The 20850-nt window shown below is 39.8% G+C and overlaps 1 protein-coding gene across 1 annotated transcript; it reads left to right on the forward strand.

Annotated features, from left to right (window-relative positions):
* Nucleotides 1-1292: 1292 nt before the first annotated feature.
* Nucleotides 1293-11063, forward strand: gfap (glial fibrillary acidic protein). The gene is made up of 9 exons (XM_026917237.3): nt 1293-1804; nt 5226-5286; nt 5807-5902; nt 6052-6213; nt 7223-7348; nt 8007-8227; nt 8342-8385; nt 9200-9285; nt 9540-11063. The coding sequence occupies exons 1-9, from the start codon at nt 1320-1322 to the stop codon at nt 9579-9581; spliced, it is 1323 nt and encodes a 440-aa protein (XP_026773038.3). The 5' UTR covers nt 1293-1319; the 3' UTR covers nt 9582-11063.
* The last annotated feature ends 9787 nt before the right edge of the window (nt 11064-20850 follow it).

The following is a 20850-nucleotide window of genomic DNA, read 5'->3' on the forward strand; positions in this document are numbered from 1 at the left end:
CAAGTGCAAAAGTTGGTGTCCTCCCATGCTTTCTTGGTGATAGAAAAGGGGAAGGGTATGCAAACTTCTGCACTCAACTGTAAATCACAACAAAATATCCACGTACACGTGGTGTATGACATGCATGAGTGTCGAGCTGCATATTCACAGTGTTTCTATTATTTTATACTATTATCATATTGGAATTACAGTATGTAGCCAGAGTCAGTGCCTACTGTTATGGGGAATTGGGGGTTAAAGGTCAGCACTCCCCTTGAATTCACAGGAAGCTGGCCCTATACCTCTGGCACAAACAGTAAAATCTAAACAAGCAAAGAAAGAAAATACAGAAAATCTGATACTCACTGTAAAATATAGAGGATCATGGATCATTAATGATTTGAAGCGGTTTTGAAGCTGGTGGTCTGGGCGCTCTTGTGAAGATTGATGGCATCATGAGTTCTACCAAGTAGCAGGATATTTTAGGCTAAACTCTGGTCATATGTGTCAGGGGATGGATTTTTCAACAAGTTGATGACCACATACACACATCTGAAACAACACCAGGACAGGTCATCATTGTAAATGAGAACTGGTTCTCAATTGACTTATCTGGTTAAATAAAGGTTATTATTAAAACAGTTGCGGGAACACAAAATCAATTTTCGCAGTGGCCATCCCAGTCTCTGGATCTGAACTCTTCCAAAAGGCTGTGGTCTGAATTGAAGAAGTCCACATGAACAAAAGGAGCTTGAGAAGTTCTGCATGAAGCAGTGTCCAGGATTCCTCTGGAATGGACTGTATAGCAAAGATGAGACAGCAGTTTAGCAACAATTCAACAACTTTTGTCTGTGCATGATGTTTCCAGGATTAGCACAATGGAGAAGGCAGACTCACACTCTCTTTTCAATCAGCAGATTACGCAATCACACCAGTGTTCATTAAAAAATGCCCACACAAAGGGAAAGACATGGAGTTATACCAACAGTTACACACAAGAGTGTTTCATTTCACTCTCACATCTCTCACTTTTTTCTCTTTGTGTGTCTCGATTTCTGTTTTTTTAAATTCCTCTCTTTGAGGGATGAATAGAATTTTTGTGCCTCCATGTGGCCCCACAGTTCATCACACACATACACTCACACACACTGAAGAAAGAGAAAGAAAGATGTTTGTCACTGACTGGACAGGCATAAACAATTCCCGCACAAAGAGTTGGACTGACACACAGCCCCTATCCCCCACTTTCTTCCCTCCTTTCCCATCTCCCCCTCTCTCTACCCCTGTCTCTCTATAAAAGCCTTCTCTCCACTCACCCAAGGCCCCATTTACCACTCATCATGGAGACCCAACGTGTCCTCTCATCCTACCGAAAGCGTTTCGGGACTCAGAGCAGCCCTTCAGCCCCGCTCATCACCAGGAGCCTTGGGCGTCTGTCCCTCCACAGCACCCCACGCCATACAGCCCTGTCCAGCCCCAGCATGTCCCGTCTGTCCCTGGGAACCGAGAGGCTTGACTTCTCAGCCGACTCGCTGCTGAAGGCTCAGTACCGTGAGACGCGCACCAATGAGAAGGTGGAGATGATGGGCCTCAATGACCGCTTCGCTAGCTACATCGAGAAAGTACGTTTCCTGGAACAGCAGAACAAGGTGCTGGTGGCTGAGCTGAATCAGCTGCGTGGAAAAGAGCCAAGCCGCCTTGGGGACATCTACCAAGAGGAACTGAGGGAGCTGCGCAGGGAGGTGGATGGCCTGAACAATGCCAAGGCACGGCTGGAGATTGAGAGGGACAACCTGGCAGCTGATGTGGGCACACTGAAGCAGAGGTGAGGGAGGCTGGATGGATAAATGGATGGATGGATTGTTTGTGGAATGGATGGATCAACATATAGCTGGATTGAGTGGTGTTGGTGATTTGATGAATGAATGGGTGGATTGGTGGAGGGATGGCTGAACTGACCTAGGGATGTCTGGATGGATGAACGATTGGTGGAGGAATAGGTAGATCAATGAATGGCTGGGTGGATTGGTAGAGGAGTGGATGGATTATACAATGGGTGGGTGTAAGCATGGGAGGGACTGATTGGTAGTTGCATAGATTGGTGTAGGGATGAATGGATAGGTAGCGGGACTGATTGGCAGTTGAGTGGATTGGTGGAAGGATGGATAGATGAGGAAGGTGGTGGATGGAAGGGGTAATGGTGAAGAAATCATGGTTTAACAAAGAGATGCATTGATTGGTGGTTGGATTGGTGGAATTTGTTGGATGGATGGATGGATGGATATGTACCAATCAGTATAGGAACCAAATAGGATTAGCAGTAAATAAATAATGCAGCATGCAATAAATCAGAGAGAACCTATTTGCTCTATTGCTGTGTTATACTGTGTTTTCATTTTCAATCTTTTGCTAATACATGGGAACGATGTGAAGAATTTAGGGGGTGTGAAAAAAAAATTCCTGACCAATTTATGACTATTAAAATAAAGTTAGCTATAAAGTTTTGCAAAAAGAACTTAATGAATGAAGTTTGGTATGAGTGGGAGAGACAGACTTGTGCATGCCAGAAGACAAAGCGCTGAGGGAGTGTGAAACACAGCAGATGGGGAGATTGCAAAACACCCTCAGAGGTCAGCAGGCTGAGAGGCATCCACTCAATCTGTGTTGTATGAGCAGTTGCCAAAGTAACAAGCAGGCATATAAGACAAGTATAACCACGCCAGACGGGACTTTAAGCATAAATATGATAGCAATGACAGTGTAATATGGTGATAACACTGCATTCGCTCATATTTTCACTCAGCTGCCTGTTTTAAAGCCTGACCCTTTATCCAGCCTGATCCCTGAAGCCGTTGGGTTGGGGGGCAGGGATGGGCGGATCAGGCTAATGTTTGAAAAGAAAGGCAAGTGAATGAAAGAAATGTGCACAGGGGTATTGTGGCCTCCACAAAGAGCCTAAAGCCCTGTGCAGACGTCCTGCTGCCCCAGCAACAAGTCGCATACTTTCTCAGCTACACTGGCACTAAACATCTGCATATCCACGTCTATACTTATATAGTTAGATTTTCTTTTTTTCACTTCTAAGAATTTCTACTCAAACTCTTTTACTTGGTACTTCTATAGGAAGTTTATATATGTAGTCAATCTATAAAGCATTTTTCAAGTTAATTCATATCACATTATATAAAAGATCTCCTAAATCTCATTTTTTCTTCAACATTTTTTTTTCTGGAGTGAGAATAATAAAATTATGCAGTCTGGGGTGAGGTCATTCATTCATTCATTCATTCATTCATTCATTCATTGTATTTATCCAATGAAGAGCAGCAAGCATCATTAACAAAGCACTACTTAATATTTATAAGCTCTTTTCTTTCATTTTTTCCCTTTATCCCAGCTTTACCATTAGCTGAACAGTTGAGGGTTATGATGATAGCCTTGAACAGCATTTTTAAATGGGAAATTTCTCTTGAATGGATAATTCCAATCAGTGTTTGGATTAAATTTATAACCAAAAATTAGTTCTTTGAAACAACTGAATTTAAGAGTGTTACAGATAAGCATGGTTCAACCTTAGACAAAAACCTTGCGTCCATCACTTACTAGGGGGTGATGCAGTTCCTGGAAAATTTTTCCTACAGATTCTGCGTGCTTAGTTTGATACACTATATGGCCAAAAGTATGTGCACCCCTGACCATCACATCCATATGTGGTTCTTCTCCAAACTGTTGCCACAAACTTGGAAGCACACAATTATATATGTCTTTAAATGCTGCAGCGTTACAATTTCCCTTCACTGGAACTAAGAGGCCCAAACCTGTTCCAGCATGACAATGCACCTGTGCACAAAGCGAGCTCCATGAAGACATGGTTTAACAAGTTTGGAGAAATTTGAGGAACTCGAATGCCCACAAATCCCCACAGCCACTCTCCAAAATCTAGTGGAAAACCTTCCCAGAAGAGTGGAGGTTATTATAATAGCAAAAGCAGGACGAACTCTGTGTTAATGCCCATGGTTTTGGAATGGGTATGTATAGTTGTGTTGGTCAGATGATACAGTGTATCTTGCTAACTTGGCTACAGTCAGTGATGTAGTAATCACAATAATTTATGTAGAATTACTTCTTTGCAATTATTGTGCATGAATTATTTTAAGGGTTTAAAAAGGCATGCCCAGTGGTACTTTAGACTTTATTACTCTAGGGAGTGAAATGAAGTCGCTGCTGCTTTCTTTCCTATAGCTCTCTACTTTACACCGGTGTTCAGGGATTTCAAAAGCATTTACTCTCGCTTGTCTTAGCCTGTTTTTACATGACAAATGCTCATTGTGAAGGTGCTTTTTGAGCTGATTTGTTGGATTTGTGGCTCACTGTAGCTTGATAGTATTTGGATTAGCGCACATAATTGAAGTAATTCAAGTAATTAACTGAAGCTGAGGTTTATAGCACCTTTATAACTTTTTTGGTTCCTTGACTGTTATAAAAATATGGCTCAGTCAGGCAATTTTTTAAAATTATTATCCTGTGGAAACCAAAGTCGTTGCATTGTCAGGGAGAGTGAGACAGAGAGAGAGAAAGAGAGAGTGTGAGAATGGCTAATGATGTGTTCTGATGTGTACAGATTTCATCAGGCTGACCTGCTCCTGTCACTCACACCAGCCATTAAACATGAATACATTCTCAATTTCTCACCAAAATTTCCTTATGAAAGTTTTGTTTAGTGGCGGTGCAAGTATGGGGTGCAAGCCGTGTAAGTTTGGGGCCAACTACCCTGGATAATCTGTCAACATTTTCATTTCCCTGATGGCCTGTGCCTACTAAAGTTAAATAATAATCCCAACAATATTATATAATATTAAAAAATAATATATATTTTTTAATATTAATGCTAAGCAAGGAGAAAAAAAAAAACTTTTCAAGTCAAAAAAATGGCTTTAAAAGTGCTTAGCTGCTTATCAGTTAACTGTTCTAATATGATGTAGGTATGAGATATCATATAGTAGTATATTTTATTGTATTGCGATTATTGTATTATTCTATTTTCTAATGTATTTGCCGTGTCTTGAGCTGTTTGGTGGATAAACATTTGTGAAAGACAATAAAATTGAAGCTTAATGGGTACAATCATGCTGCAGAGGGAAAGTATATGATGCGGTTATGTGATGAGTGTGTGATTGAGTGTGTGATTTGTGATGGATGTTTATTAATTTCTGATTTCTGAAAGTCTTCATCTGACTGTGTTGCAGACTTCAGGACGAGACTGCGCAGAGACAAGATGCAGAAAACAGCCTGAATGCATTTAGACAGGTGTGTATCACTTGCGCTGTTCAAACACTTACTGGATAATACACACAACTTTATCCTGTAGCCATAAAGTGAAGAATAAATTACTCACCCATACAACTTTATCCTTTAAAACAGTCGTTTCCTCACCATTCTCTCTCTGTTTTTCTCTCACTTGAAGCTGATTAGACAGAAACATGCAGGTTGCTATGTTACTGAGAAACCAGAAAGCGTAAACTCCTCTGTCCTGAAGATGTCAGAAACGTTCAAGTTATAGTTTTACCTCCGACTGTTACAAAGCACTGACACTGGAGACTCCTTCCAAAAAATGTTAAATAAACATCTCCATACAGAAAAGTTCACCATATGAATAATTACACAATCTTTGTAATAATTTTATGTGGAGAGTCTGTTATTCAAGTCCCTGCGTAACTCGTTAATATTGAAATGATAATGTATTATAAAGAGTGCATTAATATAAACACGTGATTTGCAGCTATTTTAAATATGTTCTGAGAGAAATCTCGCTCTCTCTCTCTGTCAGGATGTGGACGAGGCAGCTCTGAACAGGGTGCAGCTGGAGCGGAAGATTGAAGCGCTGCAGGACGAGATCAATTTCCTGAAGAAAGTCCAAGAGGAGGTGAACTGTCTCTCATCCTGTCCTCTCATTTACACTCATGTTCTGTGCACCTGGAGCATGTGCTATTATTACTAACAAAGCCTCGAGAGGATTCTCAACTCCCTTTTTTCTGTCTCTCTCTCTCTCTCTCTCTCTCTCTCTCTCTGTAGGAGATGCGGGAGCTGCAGGAGCAGTTGAATGCTCAGCAGGTGCACGTGGACCTGGACGTGTCTAAGCCGGATCTGACTGCAGCACTGAGGGAGATCCGAGTGCAGTACGAGGCCATGGCAACCTCCAACATGCAGGAGACTGAGGAGTGGTACCGCTCCAAGGTTAATCTCTCTCTCTCACACACACGCACACACACACACACACACACACACGCATTGTAACATTTACTGACATACACACACGAACACCTTAGCAGACATGTGTACACACCACCAAGCACAGACATCTTTACACACACACACACAAACGCGCACACACACATCCATGCACACACACATGCACACACACACGCACGCACACACACACACACGCACACAGACACGCACATATTCACAAACACACCTTAACAGACATGTATAGACAGACATCTGTCACACACACACACACATCCATGCAAACACATGCACACACACACACACACACACACACACACGCACACACACACACACATATGCACACACGCACGCATGCACAAACACACCTTAACAGACATGTATAGACAGACATCTTTACACACACACACCCATGCACACATACACACACATGCGCGCACACACACACATGCATATACACACACACATACACACGCACACACGCACACACAAACACACCTTAACAGACATATATAGACAGACATCTTTATACACACACATACACACACACATGCACACACATGCACGCACATACACACATGCACACACGTGCATATACTGCAGTATATATCGGAGACATATACTGCAGACCACAGACATCTTAACACACACACACACACACACACATGCACTTACATTCGCATACGTACATTGTACCTGCACACCTCTACACACAACCACACTTTCACAGACACTTATACACATAATATAAAATTGTTTATATTTATAGGCTGGCACACACACGTCTACACACATCAGTACACATTTTAACAGACACAAATGTATATGCACACACACATGCATGCACAACTTCTCAAACTCATATATACACACACACTCTTATGCGTATGCACAGAAATACAATATCACGCACTGAAACACACACACGCACACACACCTTCCCACGCATCCCTTTTTTGTCTTAACAACACACACACGTGTGCACTGTGTGTCCCAGTTTGCGGATCTGACTGACGCAGCCAATCGGAACGCAGAGGCTCTGCGCCAGGCGAAGCAGGAAGCCAACGATTCCCGCAGACAGATTCAGGCCCTGACGTGTGACCTGGAGTCTCTGCGTGGAACCGTGAGTTACGCTTTTACACTCCTCCTGATTAAACGCTCATCCCTTCATTCTCTAATCAATAAACACTGTAATGTTCACCAAAGACTGCGCTATAAGAGGAATAAAACACTTCAGGATGTGCTGTTATAGGAAAATAATCAACTTCAGGGTGGCAACAGTAACTCTGCTTCACACTGCGCCACATCACACAACCCTGCCGATGATTATTGTCTTTCTTTCTTTCTTTCTTTCTTTCTTTCTTTCTTTCATTTTGTTCATCTTATCTTTCTTTGTTTCTTTGTTTTGTTGTTGTATTATTTCTGTCTTTCTGTCTTTCTGTCTTTCTTTCTTTCTGTCCTTAATTTTGTTCTTATCTTTCTTATTTTTCTTTTGTTCATTCCTTCTTTCCATGTCCTTTCTTTTGTTCTCCCTTTTTTCATCCCTCAATTCTTTCTCTCTCCTTCATTTTCTTTCTTTAGATTTTTAATATCACATCTCTATGTGTTTTTTCTGAACAATCAGACTTTTAATTTTTGATTTAATTATTGAACATTGTCACTAAGACAATAAACAGCTGAATGTTTAGTTTAATTTCTCTTCTTTTTATTTATCCTTTATTACCACCCATTTAATTCCACCCATTCTCTCTCTCTCTCTCTCTCTCTCTCTCTCTGGGCAGAACGAGTCTCTGGAGCGGCAGCTGCGTGAGATGGAGGAGCGTTTCTCCACGGACACAGCGGCGTATCAGGACACGGTGGCGCGTCTGGAGGAAGAGATCCAGGCGCTGAAGGAGGAGATGGCTCGACACCTGCAGGAGTACCAGGACCTCCTCAACGTCAAACTGGCGCTGGACATCGAGATCGCCACCTACAGGAAGCTGCTGGAGGGCGAGGAGAGCCGGTGAGGACACAGGACACGTGTTAATGATAACACATAACACAGGATTTCAACACAGGCAGATCTTTAATGCGTGTGTGTGTGTGTGTGTGTGTGTGTGTGTGCGTGTTTTGTCAGGATCACTGTTCCTGTGCAGAGTTTTGCCAACATGCAGTTCAGAGGTGAGAGAAAACTGAGAGACATGGTGAGGTCATGTGAATGACAGCATGGAGACAGATTTTATTTTATCAGTGTTATTTATGGTTCATTTCTTCTTTTTTTCTTTTCTCATTTCTGTCTTTGTCTCTCCCTCTCTCTCTCTCTCTCTCTCTCTCTCTCCATTTCCAACTGTCTGTCTGTCTGTCTGTCTGTCTGCCTTTCACTGTCTCTCTCTCTCTCCCTCTCTCTCTCTGTTTCTCTCTCCATTTCCAACTGTCTGTCTGTCTGTCTGCCTGTCACTGTCTCTCTCTCTCTCTATCTCTCTCTCTGTTTCTCTCTCCTTTTCCAACTGTCTGTCTATCTGTCTGCCTGCCTGTCACTGTCTCTCTCTCTCTCCCTCTCTCTCTCTGTTTCTCTCTCCATTTCCAACTGTCTGTCTGTCTGTCTGCCTGTCACTGTCTCTCTCTCTCTCTATCTCTCTCTCTGTTTCTCTCTCCTTTTCCAACTGTCTGTCTGTCTGTCTGTCTGCCACTGTCTCTCTCTCTCCCTCTCTCTCTCTGTTTCTCTCTCCATTTCCAACTGTCTGTCTGTCTGTCTGCCTGTCACTATCTCTCTCTCTCTCTCTATCTCTCTCTCTGTTTCTCTCTCCATTTCCAACTGTCTGTATGTCTGTTTGTTTGTCTGTCACTGTCTCTCTGTATCTCTCTCTCTGTTTCCTGTCTCCTTCTTTGTCTCTGTCTCTGTTTCTTTTGCTCTTTGTCTCCATCACTCTCTCTCTCTCTGTCCATCTCTGTCTCTCCTTGCTGTAATAAATGTCCTTTATTTCTTATATGTCAGAAACCAGCATTGACACTAAAACACCACCCGAGAGTCTCACTAAGAGAAGCATCATCGTACGAACTGTGGAGACACGCGATGGAGAGGTACGTCATTCTTTCTTTCTTTCTTTCTTTCTTTCTTTCTTACTAGTCCTTCTTTTTTCATTCTTCCTTTTATCATTTTTTATTCCTCAGTTCTTTGTAAGCACATGTGTATGTACGTGTAATACACATGTACTTACACTGTGTCAGCAGCAGAGGGCAGGGTGCTAATACTTTTGCATGTAAACGTGAGCTGTGCTGCTGGAAGGAATCGCTCATCCCAGTTCGTCTGCACTGATTCACACTCTGTTTTTCAGATCATAAAGGAGTCGACCACGGAGAGGAAGGAGCTGCAGTAATCACACAGCCGTGTCGAGTGTGGAGTGACGAGATTTCATCACTTCGTCGCTTCATCACTTCATCACTACACACATGAGAGATGCACTGAGATTACACTGCTGAAGCAAATTTAAACTGGAGAATCTGAGATTAGTCAGGATCACAATAAAAGTCACAAACACAATAAAACAGTTATATAGAACATCGTTGTTACAATAAAACGATTAACACATTTAACAAAATGATATATTGTGCAGCCTTCAAGCCTTTACTGTTATATTGTCATTTACTGTTCACTAACATCTCATTAGCACACAAACCCAAGGATTATAACACATTTATATAGAAGAAACTCTTTCTTTGATTGAAATAGGTAATGATAAAGAAAAGATTGAAAGTGACGTCTGATTGTATCTAATTAAAGGGATCGTCGGTCATAATTAGGTTAGATCTGTTCATTCCTGCTCGAGCAGGGCCAGTGCTGCCTTCACGTGTCATCGGAATTACTGTAAATACCCATTTTACTGTAAATGATCCAGGTTTTTCAATCGGCATCATCATTGCAGTGGAAAGGATGGTATCAGTGATTGTTGCTATAGAAACTTTGTTTTCCTAAATACTACATTTTTAAAATAGATCATAGATTTTTTAAATCTTTGGGTGCAAACATCCTGACGTCCAAAAGATCCAAAAGAGCAAAACTGACCATGCTCTGTGGGTGGGAGGGGCATGCTCTCTCTCCCCTGTCAATCACAGCGACACTAGTCAATTGTGAGCATCCGTGAATTTATATATGTGGAAGAAGGCAGATAGCGATTTCCTCTGGGTGACACAGCATGACCTGCAAAAAAGATACAGAGTGCTAGCGTCACGTGTTACACCTGTTAGCCTTCACCATCCCCAGTTGGTAGCTATCAAATGATTGTATGAGAGCTGGGTGATGGGTAGGAAGTGGCCAAGACCAAGGAAGAAAATAGGCAGCAAAAATATGAAAATGTTAAGTTGATATCAAAATAGATCACGCTAGCGAACTACCCTACTGATAGCATTATTGAACACTTATTGGAAAGACTTCGTAACAGCGACAAATCCGATGAGCATGTGAAGGCAGCACTGAATTCCAGATGATGAGGTCGGAAATGTAGTGTTGTCATGAGTAGTATAGGTCTCATTGTTAGTGGAACTTTTCTTTTTTTGTTCGTTTAGAGAGGATGATTGTTGTCTAGATATGAGTAGGTGTGGAACAGGCAGCGAGATGTAGCTTTGTGTTGAAATGTTCTGCATGGACGTATAGCAGCGGGAGAACCTGAAGGGTTTAGCATTTTTTGGGAATTTGAAAAGTAATTTAGAAGCGTCTTAGTGAGGGGAATTTATCAGTGGTGCTATGTGAATGGAAGTTTTTCATCCTTGTATGTCTCTTGACTTTGTCTGTCATGTCAATCTTTAATGCTTTATTGTTAACGCTTTTATGTAGCGTCTGAATAAAGACTTTTTTTGTTTAACTGAACATAACGATGGCTAATTATTGTCATATACAATATGAGGATTATCATTTGTTTGAGTTTATAGTCATATGGACTTGGCAACACACGTACCACAACACACACATCCACACTTTAACCCTTTCATTCACAGATTGATTTCAGGCTATTTTAGGAAAATAAGTTCACCTCCAAACCACTCATGTTATGAGAGAGTTAAATCACTGGCAGTGTTCAAAATAGCATACTGATATTCTAGTGCTCCGATATATACTGCACTCAAAGATTTTTTTTTTTGGTTTGTTCCTTTGGGGGAAATCTTAAATGTTCTGTGTATAAATCTACAACAGAGTTTCTCTATTAGAAGAGATTTATTGGAAGCTAAGAACCCTTAATTATCCAATGAACACTTTTCTCTAAGTGCGTATATACTGTACTACATACTATTCCTAATAGATCTATGCAGTATACTATTATTTGTATAATATGCAGTCATGTGACTTCCTGTCAGTCCATGTTAAGAGTAGTTTCACAGTCACTGTGTCCCGAAATAAGTAAGATTTTGATGTTTAAAGTCAGAAATAACGCAAAGAGGCAGTACATGTCGATACAGTAATGGCACATCTAGCATAGAAAGCTCATTTCCTGTTCTTCATCAAATTAGCAGTCACAGTTAGTTAAGTAAAGAGTTTTTGGGGGAATATGAATAAAAAAGTAGCAGACTAACAAGCTAACTAACTACTGCGAATATTGTTTAGTAGCTTTAGCTTTTTAACAGAAGCAATCAGTGAACTAGCTAAGGAAACTTGTTATCTTCTTCTCCAGCAAACACTTTTAGGTAGAAATGGCACAATACCACTTTTTCTTTTCTTATACAGATAATGATATTAAAAATAAATGACTAAACTTTTTAATCAAAGACTTAAAAAAGTGAAAAAAAAATACATCTTAGACAAAACCGCAACTTTTTAAATTCAGTTAAACTCTTTCACAGAAAAATCTTTAACAGAAGAATCACTTACACTGTAGATATAATGAATATAACAAAGTGTAAAGTATAAATATAATCAAAATCATAAACATACGATCAGGTTCTTTTTTATGTTTTTACATCAAAAACTTTTCCAAATCAAAAGCCGATCTTTTCCAAACTTTTCCACAGGATCAGAAATATCCAGTGTCCAAATATCCAATATCCAATATCCAATTTCTCTGATATCCAATCCACCAGTTTTTGCTGGTGAAACTGATCCTGGTCTTGGATTGGTGCCATCTTTAGGTAAACTGATCATTCTCTGAATATAAATGTTCTGGGAAATTTCCAAGAATGTTCAATCTGTCAATTTTTCTGCATGTTCTGAGAACGTTTTCATATAACATCGCTGAACATTGTTAGGTGTAACTAATATTTCTACACTGTTAGACATTTAAAAAATTCTAAACTTTATTATAGATGTTATTATAGGTGTTTTTAGAACAAGACCGTTACAATCTGAGCTTCAGAACCCACTGAACAATCTAGTAATGTTTTTAGCTAGTCTGTTAACTGGGCCATCACACTTTTTGTTTTTGTGGGGTTTTTTTCCCCCAAAACAAAACGACGGTCCTGTATTGTGCGATGTAGTACAACGTGAAGACAGCTCTGGTCACACTTGGAAATCTCAAATTATGAAATTGTTCACATTGAGTACTGGATACTGAGTAGTACGCATGATGTGCCATTTAAAACATAGCCATTATCCTGATTTCCAAGATGGCTGACTGTGACAGGGACATTCTGCACACCTAATCCTGCTCAATCCTACTAATCAAGTGAAAAGTATATTTTAGATTGTGTGAAATAGACTCTAATGAACCTTGATTATTAGTTTCCCTGCATTTGTTCATTTTTTTGGTTCCAGGTTTAGGTAGAAGTAATTAAAATTAGAATTATCTTTATATTTCTTGAGGTTCCTTATCATTTTCCTAAGGTCCTACATGCTTTGTGTACTCAATGTAGGAATGTGTGTGTCTGTGTGTGCGTGTGTGTGTGTGAGGGGGGTGTTCTCACAGATCTCAGACACATATTCTAAACTATTTTGACCATTCTGTGAGCTTTAGCTGTGTTGGATTGCGCAGTGTTTCTAATCCCGCTGTCCTCATGCCAAATCTCTTAATCCCTCATCATCACTGTTGTGTCTAGTGTCGTATCTATAGTGTATTCTAATGGAATGGGTTCAACTCCATTAGCTAATATCAGCAATAATAATAATAATAATAATAATAATAATAATAATAATAATAATAATAAACAACTGCTTTTATTGCTTTGAGCATCTGTACCAACTCTATTTTGTGTATAGCAGTTGTGTGTTTGATCCAGAGATAATGTCTCGTGTGTTTGGAGAGCAGACAGTGACTCTAATAGGGACTGACAGTGTGTCGTCTGACAGAGCTGTTCCCGTTCAGGGATCAGACGAGAGCAGTGCATGTGTGTGTGAGTGTGTGTAATAGGTTTTCTGTCCCACGCTCGGTTTGAGGGACTGAGACAAACTGTCTCTGACTGACTGCAGATTGCTGGAGACATCAGTGGGTGAGATACAGCACATTGCAGCTGCTCAAACATCTTTTTTTTTTTTAAATCCCCAGACAGATACTATCCCAGGAACACTGGGCATGAGGCGGGAATACACCCAGGAAGAGGGCCAGTCCATCTCAGGGCACTATGTACATACACATTCACACACTCATTCACACCTAGGGGCAACCGGAGGAAACCGGAGAACCTGGAAGAAACCCACACAGACACACAGAGAACAAGTGAAACTTTACACACATGATAACCCGAGCTCAGGATCAAACCAACAAGAAATGTTATGCTGAAAGCTAACGAGATTAACATAGCAACAATAATGGAAGTCTCACCTATGTGTGTGTGTATATATAAATTATTTTTATTTATGATTATTTTTAACGTCCAACTTCCAGTATATTTCCAACTTTGGGAGGCGGAGCCTAGTGGGTATGTAGTAAAACATCACTGGTGTAAACCAGCAGCATCTTGTCATATCTTATAGCAAAGATATTTCTTAGTATGAGATTATAATAAATTATTTTTTAAACAATATTTAACCTATTTTTAGACATTTTTTAAAAAAGCAATTTATCAAGTGAAACTACTGTATGTTACTGTTACTGACAGTAAACCTTGGAATAAAACACTTTGGGATGTGTGTACAGGAAAGTAATCAGTGATGTGTGGGATGATGTGACGTAGTGGAATTACTGTTACCACTGAAGTTGATTATTTTCCTATAACAGCAAGTCTCAAAATGTTTTATTCCTCATATATCATGCAAGCGACTGCAGTTTTTATATATTAATTAAAGAATCATACTTTTACATCACACTTTTATCCGTTTAATAGTCGTGGAACACCTGCAAAACAAGTTAAGCTTACAATTAAAATAAAATGTGTAGAAGTAGGTTTAATAATCTTACATTTGGTGAAACATTCCATAAATTCACCTATATTATTATTAAGTTATTTTCAGATGCTAAGATAAAGTATCTTATAACAAGTGAAAACAGCTTGAACATAAGTGAAGTGATATTTCTTACTATGAATTGTAATGACATTGATAAAAGAATATTGAATTTATTTCTGGACATTTTTTTTTTTAATTTTCAGCTTTTAAATATTAAAAAAAAAATTTAAATCTTCTCAGGTGAAGTGATCTTACTGTGCTGACAATTAATGTAACTTCTTTCAAACGGTTTTGTGCCTATTTATTGTTTAAAGATTAAAACACTTCAGGACATGTAGTTATAGGAAAATAATCAACGACGAGAACATAGAATGACACGGAGTTACTGTTACGACCCTAATGTTGATTATTTTCCAACGACAGCATGTTCCTAACCCTAACCCTACTTTTATCCGTTTATGGTTACAGTGGAACGTCTGCAAAACAAGTTAAGTTTTCCTCTTAAGCTTAGACTAAAATATCTCTCCGAGATATTTTCATGTGCTAAGATATCATTGTGAGTCTTCTTCAAGTATCACGTATCATTTTTTTCCCCATGTCACTGATGTTTGCCATGTCAACGTGTGTGTGTGTGTGTGTGTGTGTTAGCGGAAAGAGCATGTAGAAACCCACCAGGGTTCCAGGCATCAAATGTCTAATCTGAGACACTTGGCTTGTGAACAACAAAAGTCTGGTAACGTGTGGAGTACTGAATAACTGAGTCACTTTGGAAGTGCGTCTCACAGTGGACGCTGACAGACTGTTGGCACTGAGGTTTGAGTCGCATGTAAAGACAGTGAATTTTCACTCTTTTATACCTCATACTGACGGCTCCAGCCTCGCTGACTGTGTCAGCCACCCTGGTTATCCGCTTTAGTCCTTCATTACAGTCTTTGGAAAAAGATTTCACTTGACACAGGTAATACACACCAGAGTGTATCATAATGCCACTGAATGCTCCGTTGGTCAGAAGGCGTTGATTACTTTCCTATAACAGCAGCTGTGACAGTAAATAGTGCAGCTGCAAATCACAGGTTTATATTAAAGCACTTCTAATACGTCATTGTTTCTGTAGTAACAGCTTACACAGGGACTCGTACGTCAGATGCTGCAGAGCTAGATGGATGGAGATATTTGCCATTATTATTGCTAAACTCTTACGCCAGTGCAGCATGTCAGGATAGCGATAAAGACTGAAATAGCATGTACACTCTTCATTTACATGCAGCTTGTTTAAGAATGACTCCCAGGAACAATTCAAAACATTTCAAAATCTGTTGTCATAGTTAGAGCTTAATATTACAAAAATGTGAGATGAAAGCATATACCATATATATAAAATCAGTCCCACCAGGATTTCTCGATTCTCTTTTGTGATTTTTGCGATCGAAATGACTGATTTTGTTGCGGTAATGTCCAGAATTTTGCTGAAAATTTTTTTTTTAAATAATTAGGATACCACATTTACCATATTATGTATGACGTTAGATATACAATAGTCATACATGACACACAAAAAACCAAACAAAATACATAAAGCTTGTTTATTTTTGTGTCTTACCAAATTCTGACACACACACAAGACAACTTTTAAACAACTTTGACAACAACATAAGAATAGAAAATTTCCCCACCTGACCTACGTGAACACACACAAATAGCAGGTGTAGTAATTTATACATAGAGACTGTATGTAACTCCAATTCACACAGGCTCAATATCTCAGATGATCACCCACATAAAGCAGAAAGGCAGGTGACATCAATCAACCTGTTAATTCAAAAATCAAACTTTATCATCAAGTCATACTTTAAACAAATTGAATGCAAACATGGATATATGCTACACTTGCAAACATATTTTGGAATTTGTCAAAGGCAATTGCATTTCAAGACATTTCGAGCAGTTGGTCATCCATTTCCAGAAGACCACTGTCCACTTTCTGACTGTAACACAGGAAGACCAGAGCCCTCGAGTTACTGCTTGAAGTAGAGCGCCTTTGGTTGGAGAGAACAAGCTTATAGATGCTGTTTCTGCATTCTGCAGAGTTGCAAGCTGCACTTATGTGAAAAGGATTCACCTTCGCCATGTTTCACACAGACCACTGACTGACGACATCAAGTGTGCGACATGTGCGACATCTGTAGCCTCATGAAAATCAAATGTGAGTAGCTTAACTGTAATTAAATTAGGGATAATTTGTAGCCTATTTTGTGATTATTTTGTGGTTAAATTAATAATTATGCGTTAATATGGTGAATTGTGCAGGATTGCAAAAAAAATTCGACATTTTATTTATTGATTTTGCGTTGCGTTCGGCAATCACGGAAAAACTAGAGGGACTGTATAATATCCAGTAGCTATAACTCTAACACCCAAAAAAGGAATAGCAGACATGGATTTGTGGCCTTGTCCTCAAACTAAGAGTTCATGTCTTATACAGCAAGCATGCCATGTATGTACGCTGGCAAGACGCGCCTCTGACCCATGACTTCATCAACAAATTAAGCTCAGGAGGACATGCTGATTTGCATCTGATAACCTTTGCACCCAAGCTGAACCTCTGCCTCCTCGGCACATTCCGAACAATACGCCACTATGGTTTACTGCTCTATCATGGGTGAGGGAAAAGTCTTATCTGAAGTGAGGGTGTGAGAGAGAGAGAGCGGCTCGGCATCTCAGGCGTGCAGATCAGAGACGCTCAGATACAGAGCTCTCAGGACAGGAGTTTACTGAAAGAGAACAGAGGAGCTCTTCAGAGCAGTAATCAGACATATCTCCTCATATTTAACCCTGGTGTGATCCTGCAGCGCCGCTTCCACACACACACACACACACACACACACACATACAGAATCTTCTCCACACACCACTCCAGCATGCCAGTGTTGTCACTCTGGATTAAACCTTCCTCTGTGTGTCTTTATCTTTCTGTCATTATTTCTGTGGACACACTAGTAATGTGTCATTTACAAATGAGTCAGCTCGACTCGACTCTTTTTTTTGTATGAACACTGAGAGATGACTTACACAGATCATAGCCTTTATTTATTTATTTATTTATTTTTTTAAATTTCTCCTTCTTTTTTAATAGATGTGGGCAATGACATTACTCTTGCAGTGTAATTTATTGAAAATGCTTCCATGCAAACCTTTTCATCATCCGAACATGAATTCATTCATCTTCGATATGCGCTTTATGTATGATGTTGCTTTTGTTAACTGAATTAAATAAAGCTTTCGTTTGTTTGTTTGTCTAAACAGCACACGAGTATCCTTTGTGGCTGAAACATACATATTTTTCAAGACAAAATATTTTTGCCTTGGTTTAGATGAGAACAAAATCGAAAAATGAGCCGTTTGGGACACAAAAGATTTGACTCTCTTTGGTGAGCTGAGTCAAATGATCTGACTCACTGAAAAGAGACGGAATTCCCATCACTAACACTCACACACAGGCCAAAAGTGTCAGGCTGTACACACGAATAAAGTGATTATCCACCACAGGAGATGAGATACACTTAAGGCCTTCACAATGAAGGTACAACTAAGACAAAACTAATTCAATATCTGACAGTGTAACCATGGAAACCCTTTTAAATATTTTGCAGATTGTTTATCTGGTATGTGTGTTTGTGGTCTCAGGACATACTTTGACTATACTTTTTTTTTTTATGGACAGTATGCCCCCGCTCTTATCCTGCAGGCGTGTGTGTGTGTGTGTGTGTGTGTGTGTGTGTAGAATGGAGTTATCAGCACCAGAGCTATGGCTCAAGTCTGTGCAGCTGGAGGTATGTGGAACAGATAAAAACACTTCTCTCATCAGGCAGACGAGGGGAGGACGGCTGGGGACAGAGGATTTTCCACTCTGGTCTCTCACTGAAACCACATTTTACATTTATTCAGTCAGCGGACGCTTTTATGCAAAGCGGCTTATCCAAAACTAAGAGAGGTAGAATGTGCTCACAGCAATTAAGAGGTAATAAATTGTTCTGAAAAAAAAAAATTGTAGTCAAATGTCAGCCAAAGAAATGTGTAAGTGTTTTGAATGTTTTGTTGAGTTATAAGACTAATGTTTACTAACAAGTAAAGGAAATCTAACTCACACTAACATCTTTTCCATAAACTCATGGTTAAATCTTTATGTAGTTGCTTCAAATGAGTCCTCTGATGTCAATGTTTTAATTGAATGACTGTGCAAAAACCAGATATATATGTACTATTAGGTTCCACACAACCTCCAGCTTTTTGGTACGAACGAACTGGGAGGCAGAACCTGATGATACCAAACTACTCTAAGGAAAAACAAGATTCAGTGTTTGTCCACACTGTAAAGTTTCGTTCATGTTTATAGATGTCTTACATCACATCAGCAATTCGTACTTAAGGCAGATACACTATATGACCAAAAGTTTATGAACACCTGACCATCGCACCCATATGTGGTTCTTCCCCAAACTGGTGCCACAAAGTTGGAAGCACACAATTGTATAGAATGTCTTTGTATGCTGTAGAGTTACAATTTCCTTCACTGGAACTAAGAGGCCCAAACCTGTTCCAGCATGACAATGCCCCTGTGCACAAAGTGAGCTCCTTGAAGACATGGTGTGTGAAGGTTGGAGTGGAAGAACTCGAGTGTCCTGCACAGAGCCCTGACCTCAACCCCACTGAACACCTTTGGGATGAACTGGAACACCGGAACACCGACTGAACCCCAGACCTCCTCACCAACATCAGTGTCTGAACTCACTAATGCTCTTGTGGCTGAATGACCACAAATCCATGTGGGGGGGGTGAAAATCTAGTGGAAAGCCTTCCCAGTAGAGTGGAGAATATTATAACAGCAAAGCAGGACTACATATGGAATCGGATATTCAATAAGCACATATGGGTGTGATGGTAAGGTGTCTGCAACTTTTGGTCATGCACTGTATTACCAAGATTTTGGGTGAGCTACAGTACCCATTAAGCTCCAGTGAGCTGCATTTCTAAAGTAATATTGTGTGATGTTTGGCTAAAGGATTCCTTTTTCTCTGGCTGTCATAACCATCTAGTTATTAATCCCCAAAAATTAATCATTGTTCTCTGAGCTAACTAATGGCAGAGAGAGGAAGTGAGAGAAATGCCGTGCTTACATGGGAGTCATTGTTCATGAAACAACAAATCAAACATGCCCAAGGTTTCTGGGTTTATTGAGATTTTGGAAGTTGATAAAAAGCCACAAGTCAGCTCTAGTGATCCAGTGTTCCAGTGCTCGCGCCTGACTCGAGCAATCCAAACAGCCCAAATGTCCACTTCCGTCTTACTCACTGGCTGTCTCTGTGCCGAGAGGAGACATGCTGCTGACGGATAAGTTTAGCTCTCGATCTCTTTAAGCCCACTGAGACAAAACACAGAACCTGCCCTGTGCCATTACTCTCTCTCTCACACACACACACACACCCAGATCCACATACAGATCCAATCACACTGATCCCTACGTCATGATATATGAAGCCGTATACATCTAAAAATAAATGCAATCTGAAACTGTACTTTGTACAGAAAAAGCATTACTATTTATAACACTAAGCTCATAAACATGACCATAAACATATAATTATGTTAAAACTTTTAATTAAAAAAAAGTGTGGTGTGGGTGGTGAAACATTTTTGTTACATTTGTTAGTGATAAGAATCTGATTGGTCAGAAAGTGTTGATTAATTTTCTGTAACAGGAGCTCTGTAGTTTCAGCTGCAAGGCAAATCGCAGGTTTGTATCACTGCACTCATTTGAATCCATTACCATAAAAGGAACTTGTTCATACTGATGTTCCACAAGCTTAAATGTAACTATACACGGATAAAAACTATGACAAATTGTTCTTTAATAACTAAAGAATTGGAAATGTCATGATATAAGAGGAATAAAGCACTTCGGGATGTGCTGCAAAGCAAACTTCGGGGTGGTAACAGTAACATTATGATGCATCACACCATCCTGTAGTTGAATATTTTCCCATAATCTCATAAGCACCTCATGCTTTATTCCTTAGTTAAACTATATAATGTAAGGCTATGTTTATGATAAGTAATGATTTCCAGAGTCACCTGGGTTCTCGAGTAGTCCTCATCAAAAAAATCACCTACATGTTAGTTCTCTGTTCTGACCTTTCTTGTATGTGTGTATGTGTCCTGATTTTGTCCCACAAATGTCAGAATAATTAATTAAACTGTCCTGACCTTTGGTTGTTTTTTTCTGAGAACAAGTTAATTTGGATGGCGGTATGGTGGCACAGTGGTTAGCACATCCCGAAGGTCAC

The sequence above is a fragment of the Pangasianodon hypophthalmus genome, chromosome 13 (genome assembly GCF_027358585.1).
Source record: "Pangasianodon hypophthalmus isolate fPanHyp1 chromosome 13, fPanHyp1.pri, whole genome shotgun sequence".
NCBI lineage: Eukaryota > Metazoa > Chordata > Actinopteri > Siluriformes > Pangasiidae > Pangasianodon > Pangasianodon hypophthalmus.